This window comes from Lampris incognitus, chromosome 3 (genome assembly GCF_029633865.1).
Source record: "Lampris incognitus isolate fLamInc1 chromosome 3, fLamInc1.hap2, whole genome shotgun sequence".
NCBI classification, from domain to species: domain Eukaryota; kingdom Metazoa; phylum Chordata; class Actinopteri; order Lampriformes; family Lampridae; genus Lampris; species Lampris incognitus.
Genome location: NC_079213.1, coordinates 70,746,934 through 70,756,330, shown reverse-complemented (window position 1 = coordinate 70,756,330; position 9,397 = coordinate 70,746,934). Strand labels below are relative to the sequence as shown.

Below are 9,397 nucleotides of genomic sequence, written 5' to 3'. Positions count from 1 at the left end.
CGAGGCTAAAAGATGAAGGCCCCTCCTCATCTACACTGAGGCAGCAGATTTCTGACAGCCTTGATTTTTCAAATCCCCTGCTTTGTTAATTTAACGTCGAAGGAAACAAAGATTTGCCTGCACACAATTCCCCACATGTTGGATTCAATCAAATCAGCCGCTGGCTAAAAACCTCTTGCGTAGTTGATTGCGGTGGCTGTCCAGCGTTGTGTTATATTTGCGACATGGCTCGAGACCCACAGTAAAGCGGTTGGCTTGTCAAAGCAGCAGGATACATTTAATCTAATCTTAAATTTCATGTGGTATGACATTTAACTTTTTTTTTTGGTGTGGGGGGAGGGGGGATTCCTGAACAAAATGGCATTGATTGTGGTGTCGGTCAAGAACAGAGAAACGACTGGCCAGTTTATAGCTTTTATATTATCAAGTCAGCAAAATTTTGAAAGATGATTGTCAAATGTACTGGCTGTGGTTTTTCTTCTCCTGTGACCTTAGCACAGAAGGCTTTACTGCGGGTAATTGCTGCATACACTCTGCTCTAAGCACAAGAGCGATTCATAAAACTATACTGTTTCTTTTTCTTCTTCTGCCTTTTCTGTTAAAACTGCTTCCATATGATCTATAGACTCAGGACACATGGTGCTGAAATACAGAATATACATAAATGTCTTCCAAATCAGAAAACAAAAAGCATACAGCAGGGCACAGGAACATCCTACAAATGCACACAAAAGCATGTATGCATATACAATACAGCATGCACAGAATACACACAAATACTATACAACGCTTGAACACTGAAATGTGTTTGATCATTGATGATAAGCACAACTGGGGACACAAGAGTAGGCATGCACACACATACATAGATGTGTGTATGTATGTGTGTGTGTACATGCCTGCTCTTGTGTCCCTATATAATATATATATATATAATCCAGTGAGTCAAGCAAATTCTTCATGAGACAGTACAAGCCTGTTTCATGCCTAAAGCAATCATCAGCTGTGTATACACACACACACACACACACACACACACACACACACACACACACACACATATGTATGCACATACAAACCCACTTTCTAGGCAATGCAAGTTGATTTGAGATGCACTGCTTTCAGCTGTAGAAGATAATAATTAAATCAATCTTATATAGCGCCTTTCTAACACTCAAAGTCACTTTACAATAAACGGGGTGAAACATACAAAATAATTTCACACTGCCATGTCAAAGCTTTGACAGGTAGCACACGCGCACCCACACACACACACACACACACACAAATCTATCGAAACATTAAAACAAGTAAAAGACAACTGTCACAAATGAAGCCCTCCTTTGGGTTCGTCTGTGTTTAGGCAGAACCGTAACTACTGCAGTGCCAGTGGGAGCAGGGTGTAAGAAGATTACTGCACAGATTAAGTGAACAATTACTATCCATGACCGACGCCATGATTAAGTCAATATGTCTTCTCTGACCCGGCAGAGAAGAGCACAATTTATTGCGCACGCCTGGACCAATTAACAAAGTCTAGCTTGGACTACTATGTACCTCTGCCTCTGTCTGTCCCACGCACACCCATTCACTCATGTTCTCTCCCTCCCACACTCGCTCCCTCGCTCGCCCCAGATGGTGGCGCGATTGCAGCTTTGCGGCTATGAGTGAACCAACTTCGGGGGCTCTCTGTAAAACTCTCAAGTTGTCGTATGGGTATACAGACGACACAAAACGATGACAAAGCGCACCGACTTTCAACCGTAATTTAAAAGACTGTAATGAGAATTTAGCAGCGTTCTCCTTTTTCTCCCATAGATCTGCTCTTTGCGCCATGAGTTTTAAAATGAGAGGGCCTCAAACCTTTGGCGCCTTGTAGTTTGGGGCATAATTGGTGCAATGCAAATTTGATTAACCCACCACGTTATGAGATGCAAGGGAAGTTTACGTGTGTGTGTTCATGCACATCGCTCATAGACAGCTAAATCTGTTTACAGCGGATGCGGCGATGGATGAGGTGAAAGGTGAGCTGGCTTGTATTGATCGGCAGGCTGTCAGAGCGCGGGCGCTGCTGCAGGGATACCTGAGACGGCCGCTGTGAGCAGCTCTACCGGGCCAGCCCATTCCTTCACTTATCAGCTCATCCAAATAAAGACATGCTCGTGACCAGATAGGCCGATAAGAGCACATAGAAGCCAGAGAGCCTAATGTCAGTACATATCTTTTCAACATTTTATTCGTACTTTCCCAAGGAAAGCTGACATGTTATGCAGCTCCTTTTCCAGCAATTAGTTGCATACAATCCACAAAAGCTAGACACATTCACAACAGTCTCCAAATGTTGGCCACAAACAAGTTCTCCTCGAGCCGTCGGGGATTGGAGAGGGACAAAATCAGTAAAAACACCTTTGAAACAGACCAGTTATGGAGCTTCCCCCCGCTGACAGGAAACAGTTTTATACCATTTTTGCCAAACAAAGCAGTAAGCCTTCTCCTTGCTCCCAGATATCCCATATTGTGCTTCATTAAAAAGATTTGTTTCAAATCCCCACAGCAGACCTATTTCATTTTAATTTGTTGATCCTTGAAATAAAAAACAATCTAATAATGGGTCAAAATACTTGTAAGCAGGGGTCTATTTAAGTGATATAAAAACAATGCCACCCTCATTAGCATATATATAGGTCACGCGCATCTTCAGGGTGGAGGAAAATTAGTGATAGAAGCCCACCCAATTGTTTATTTAGTATGTGCCTCTTGAAAACGAGGCTTAGTATATGGAAGGTAGCTGGACAGATGAATATATATTTACTATTCTTAGTGTTGCTCATGTTGTTTAATGCCTCCCATGCAGAGCGACGGAAAGCTTCATACAGCAGTGAATCAGAGCCAACAGCTTGAGGGTTGTGCAGCACGAGTCTCTCTCTCTCTCTCGCTCTCTCTCTCTCTCACACACACACACACACACACACACACAGTCCTGACCTATTTTCAAATGTAGCAAAAACTAGGAGACGGAGGGAAGACGATGGAAGCGAGCGAGCGAGCGAGAGAGAGAGAGAGAGAGAGAGAGAGAGAGAGAGAGAGAGAGAGAGAGAGAGAGAGAGAGAGAGAGAGAGAGAGAGAGAGAGAGAGAGAGAGAGAGAGAGAGAGAGAGAGAGAGATGCATTGTGATACGGAATGAAAAAGATGCCAATCCAATCCTGAGCTCACCTCAGCCCCAGCAGCTTGATTGGCTGCCTTTTGTGTTTCTGCCTGTAGGTACGATATGGGACTCAGTCCACCGCTGCCAGTCTGAAACGGTAATCCTGCTCCGAAAGACCGTTCACAGTGCATGTGGCTTCTCAGAAGTGAACACCGTGACAGAGGGCAGAATAACAGATTAACAACCCTAATTTGTCCTGAGGTTTTAATGGCCCAACTTGTAGGCAGTCCTCCCCCTTCTTCTATCAATCTAAGTGTCTCTGTGGTCAGTTTGAATTCACGTTTATAGTCAGCCATGTGCTTTCAATTTCTCCAGTGGACTAATAAAAGCTATTTGAGAAAAGGGGGTATTTTGATTCGGCGATCTTTTTTTTTCTTCTTTCTTCTTCTTCTTTTTTCTTTTGGAAAACCTCAGGATCGCCGAGTAGGGATGTTTGACATTTATAAACGCTGCTCTGGCAGGTTCACGTTTCTTCCAGAGAGCCGAGAAGATTGATTCTTTAAACTGACGCAAATGTGAGGAGAGGACAAACTGTACGTACACGGATACACACGGAGAGTTGCGGAGGACATGAAAAGAGCAGGCAGGCAGGCAGGCAGGCAGGCAGGCAGGGAGGCACACACACACACACACACACACACACACACACACACAACACACACACACACACACACACACACACACCTGCACTTAAAAACTGTAACCTGGATTTAATAATCCAGAGTGCTGTGTTAAAATGGGAGGACCGATCTGAAAACGCCAGGCCCCGTCTAACGACCTTAATGTAAAACTGCAATGGCAGTGAAAGGTCAGCAAACTTTAATCTAAGCAGTCAGGATGAGGAGACTTTGAGGGCGAGAATCTGGTTGTTACCAGATTTCTGGCGTATTCTGAAATCAGTTGTTTCCTGTAAATACAGTTTGCGAGGATTTAAACACTCCGGTCCACATAAAACACGGTGGAAGTCTGATGTTTAAACACCTCCCATCAAGAAGTCTGGCTATGTAAACCTGCTGTTCATTTCTTACCACATTGCTATGCTGATGTACCCGGGGGGGAAAAAGGGGGGGGGGATTTTTGGTCCACTGATGCTGTGTAACGTATCTACTGTGCAAGACTGATGCCCTCAGCATCTCTCTCTCCCCGTAGCACTATACTTTCTGCTCTTCAGGTTGCCTCTCAGTCTGAGGTGGGTGTCTGTATTTGCATGACTCATCCCTCCACCCCACAGAGGACCAGGCTCAGACAGGCTTCAAAGGAAGGCAAGGCTGCACGCTGCACTTTAACCAGTACAATGTTCGAGCAACCAGCCAAGGGTTGAGCCCGGTGCCTCTGATCACAGCTTAAGAGGCAATAGTCCTCCCTCTGAAAACATTTCAACTCCTCCAGCAAATTGCTTCCAATCTCTCCTCCGTACCCCAATTTCTTGCTCTGTGGTAAATGTGTTGCAATGCGTATGAAGCCTGTGAAGCATCCTTTAGGGCATTTGCCTTTGCAGATGAAATCCTCTGAGGTAATAACTCACGGTACATGTTCTCTCTCTTGCACCTAAAAATAAACGCTGTTGTATAATGTTAAAGATTTTGTGGGTTTTTTTTTAAGTTAACAGAATAATCCTCATCGGTAAGAAAATAATTATTAATGATAACCAATTAATAATAATAATTAATTACTAGTGCAGTGGTTAGCACGGTCGCCTCACAGCAAGAAGGTTCTGGGTTCGAGCCCCGGGGTAGTCCAACCTTGGGGGTCGCCCCGGGTAGTCCTCTGTGTGGAGTTTGCATGGGTTTCCTCCGGGGGCTCGGCCGTACTAAATTGCCCCTAGGTATGAATGTGTGTGTGTGTGGTGGTGGTGGTGGTGGGGGGGCTGTGTGATGGTCTAGCAGCCTGTTCAGGGTGTCTCCCCGCCTGCCACCCAATGACTGCTGGGATAGGCTCCAACATCCCCGCGACCCTGCGAGCAGGATAAGCGGTTTGGATAATGAATGGATGAATGGATGGATGGATGGATGGATAAATAATAATTACTGTGATGGACTGGCGGCCTGTCCAGGGTGTCTCCCGCCCGCCGCCCAATGGCTGCTGGGATAGGCTCCAGCATCCCTGCGACTCTGAGCAGGATAAGCAGTTTGGACAATGGATGGAGGATGGATGGATGGATGGATGGATGGGTAAGAAAATACGCAAAATATATTTTTTCTGCATCTCCATAACTATTCTCTCTTCGTCCCTCCCTCGTATTCCATCACTTGGTATTGTCCATGTGCTTTCTTTCATTTGAGGTAGGATTTCACAGAAACGCCATCAACAGAGATGCAAGACGTGTTTCTGATGTGTCATCTTGCCTTTCTGGGTTGTTGGTCAGCTAAAGACATGATTCAGATAAGCTAACATTAGCTCAGTTGAACCGGCGCAAAAGCATCCGTTTTACAATGTCAGTGTTAAGTATCCAATCAGGATATTACTGTACGCAAATAATACTGTATACTATACTGTATACTGAATACTGTACGCAACTGAAAATCTGCAGTCAGTGCTAGGCCTCCTTCCAGTTACATACCTAAGATATCCATCCAACTGACATTACCACTGGGAACATCTACGGCATGGTTAATTTTTAACCACAAGCTCTGCCAGCCTCAGTTAAAACAGCCGGGAAATTATGGAATACATTAACAATCAATTATAATAATAAGTGAACACTGAACTGAACATCCTGACTTCAAGTGTGAACAAAAACAGTAACAACAACCTGATAAATGTTATATAAGACTCTGCTCATGTTGAAATCATGCAGGTTTAAGGCTGAAACATGCCCCTGCATAGGTACACACAAACATCCCTGGAGGGGCTTATGGGTAACTGTGGCTCACAAAGGCTACGCAGCATACCGGTGCTGGGTGCTGATTGGTCGAACAGGGAAGGAGGCTATCTGGCAGCGTGACGTCAACATGAAACTGAAACAGTAGCAGGGACAAAGGAGCTAACACAACATTAAACACACAGACACAAGACAAAACATTACAACCCAGAAGAAGAAAAAAAGCGGCAACATAAACAAGGTTTTCTTCCTCTTTTTCCCCCCTTATTTCCATTTCCGAATTTCTTCAGCGATTCCTGTACAATTTGGTTTTGTAAATGTACCACTGCACTCAAGCACACGTGCAAGTGTCACATACAAGTAATCAATTACTGTATAGACAAGTAATCAATTACTGTACATACAAGTAATCAGTTATTGTATATATAAGTAATCAGTTACTGTACATACAAGTAATCAATTACTGTACATACAAGTAATCAATTACTGTACATACAAGTAATCAGTTACTGTACATACAAGTAATCAGTTACTATATGCACACATCAACATCAATGCAAGGCATGTGTTTGCAGCATGTGGACTTATAAGCTTAAATCAAGCTCCGGTTATCCAATTTGTATCCAATTTAAAAAGAGGGGGTCGGCCTTGCATCCCAGGATTTCGGGTAGAGAGCGTGAATTTCCTACTCAGGTTGACTTTCTTTGCACCAAACATGATAAGCTTGCTCATTCTGTATATTAAATGGCCAAATCAGGCGGGGAGAGAATTCGAACAGCTGTCTCGGTCTCAACCCATTAGAGGGCTGACATCATAGTTTCTTTCTTTCAAGATGGCTGTACTATGTAGTCTCGTAAATACTGAATTTACGACCAGTGCTGATAGTTTTCACAGACATTTTCACATACCAACAACTTCATTGCTCAAAAAATTTAATTATTTAATCACACTTTAAGATTGAGGTAACGTTATTTCAACCAGTCACACTCGCTCTCTCTCTCTCACACACAGAAGCGCACACACACACACACACACAAACAACTAAATTACAGGGATACCTCCCCACTCCATGGTCCTGTCCTTCACTAAGGGGTATAGTAATTGAAGCAAGCACCTCTAGCGTTATATCAGAACCATAATGTATCTGGCAGAGCTCCCAGAACCCATTACCCTGGCATAGAACCAGAGAGGGGCAACAAGCATTTGCCCTCTCCCTCTCTCTTTCTCTCTCGATCTCTCCAAATCTGGACCTATGTCAGACACCAAGTATATACAGCCTGTACCGCTTTTCAAGAACATGTGCACAGTGTGTGTATGTGTGTGTGTGTGTGTGTGTGTGTGTGTGTGTGTGTGTGTGTGTGTGTGTGTGAGAGAGAGAGAGAGAGAGAGAGAGAGAGAGAGAGAGAGAGAGAGAGAGAGAGAGAGAGAGAGAGAGAGAGAGAGAGAGAGAGAGAGAGAGAGAGAGAAAGACTTATGCATGTACCTGCGTGCATTCAATTATGAACTCATTCTCCACTCTTCAACTACTATCATGTTCCTCTCTCTGTGCAGTCCTGAGAGCCATTGATGGTGTTAGGGTTTCTGTCCAGCCCTTGAATGATGTATCCACCACAGGCTATTGCTGAGGGAAGCGGTATATTGGTATTGTTGAGGGAAGCAATATGATGTAATGGAGTTGAAATGGTAGGGATCGGTGAGAGGCAGCAGGAGGCAGGGAACCTCTTTGACTCATATAGTCAAGAGTTTCCATTGCCACATCACCCCCCCCCCATCATACACACCTAAGTAGTCATTACCAAAGAAAAGAGGCACGCCTGGACATCTCTTTCCCACAGACACAGTTCCACCGCTTGAGTGGGTTTCAAAAAGCGATTCTACCGCAGTAGTTGTGGATCACATTATTTTCTTATTGGCTGTTTTGATTCACTGAACCAAAGCATCGGAAAATGAGATGTAAGTGCAATGCATGCGTCTTTCCAAACCACCCAGTGTTGTATGACAGCTACAACCCGCATCACAGCACGGCTTGGGAGACAGAAGACAAGTTCTTACCTGCTCAAACTCTCTGAGGCTGTGCATCTGTACAGGTGGGCCTTTGTCCGTTTCATCACACGGGAAATCTGGGCAAATGCAAAATGAAAACGGTGACTAAACACAGTACAGCATGATATTAGTTTAAGAGAACACATAATCCTATTCCTTTGTGTGCTTGTTTTTTCTTCACTAAAACAGCAGGACAGAGTAGAGGGAGACAGAACAAGTGAGGCCCAGGACAGAAACATCTAGGAAGACCGGCTCTGTGGCCTGCAGGAATAGATGTGGCTCGAAAAGGTTAAAACAACTCTCCAATCCATACCACCTCTATTAGTAATGTTCCCACTATACGCTGGTGATCATCAGGCAAACCATACTGGGCTGAAATCAAAACACCTTGGGGCTCAGGAACTCTCTCTGTGGAGCGTCTCTCAGACCTCATAACTGTAGCGTTCTGATCAAACATAGCCTCATTATAACCCTATTAAACCTGAATATATGGCTGTGTCTCCCCGCACAACCGACATGGTATATTCCGGTCCAGTTGAAACGGTTCCAACAGTCTTACGCCGTTAAAAAGGCCAAACTTATCCTCACTAAATGGCCAGGAGCATTCCCAGAATATTCTGCACAGAAGGGATTTGTACAATGATGTGAGTTTTTATTCTTTAAAAAAAAAAAAAGCAGAGGCAATTGGTTCACGGTGAGGGGCGGGGGGGGGGGGTACAGGAGAGATGGAGGTGGGGCATAATCAAGCCCCAAGGGGCATAATCAAGGAGGCGTTGGCAGAGCGCTAAATTCTGACAGTTATTTAAAATTGCAGCACAAGCACATTAAAGATTATTAAAAAAAAAGTCTGTAATATGGGAGGGAAGATAAACTCTGGATCAGGGCCTGGTTTTTAACTGCTGTAGTGTAGTACAAGCCAGGGTACAACAAGAAAAAAAACTAATATAGCACTGATCTGAATATTGGCAGAACCAAGGATTTAAATAATACACACGCCGCGCTGCGCGCGCTCTTGCTCTCTCTCCTCTCGCTCTCTCTCTCTCGCTCTCTCTCTCCTCGCTCTCTCTCTCTGTCAACATGTAGTAACATGTAATACACACGCCCATGAACGTGTAGTAACATTTTTACCTAAAGAGAAGCTAAAAACATGTTTGAAAAGTCTTGTTTTGTGAAGCAAATACTACAACAACAAAAAAGCAGGGTGAAATATACCAATGCCACAAAAATTAACATGGACAGAGAGAGAGAGAGAGAGAGAGAGAGAGAGAGAGAGAGAGAGAGAGAGAGAGAGAGAGAGAGAGAGAGAGAGAGAGAGAGAGAGAGAGAGA

General features: G+C 44.2%; 1 protein-coding gene across 1 annotated transcript in view; it reads right to left on the bottom strand.

Moving 5' to 3' along the window:
- Window positions 1–9,397, bottom strand: part of LOC130109415 (myomegalin-like) — a 29,486-nt gene that overhangs the window by 17,860 nt on the left and 2,229 nt on the right. The window contains exon 3 of the mRNA XM_056276309.1: window positions 8,079–8,146. Within this exon, the coding sequence (XP_056132284.1) occupies window positions 8,079–8,146 (68 nt within the window). The remainder of the gene's footprint in view (window positions 1–8,078; window positions 8,147–9,397) is intronic.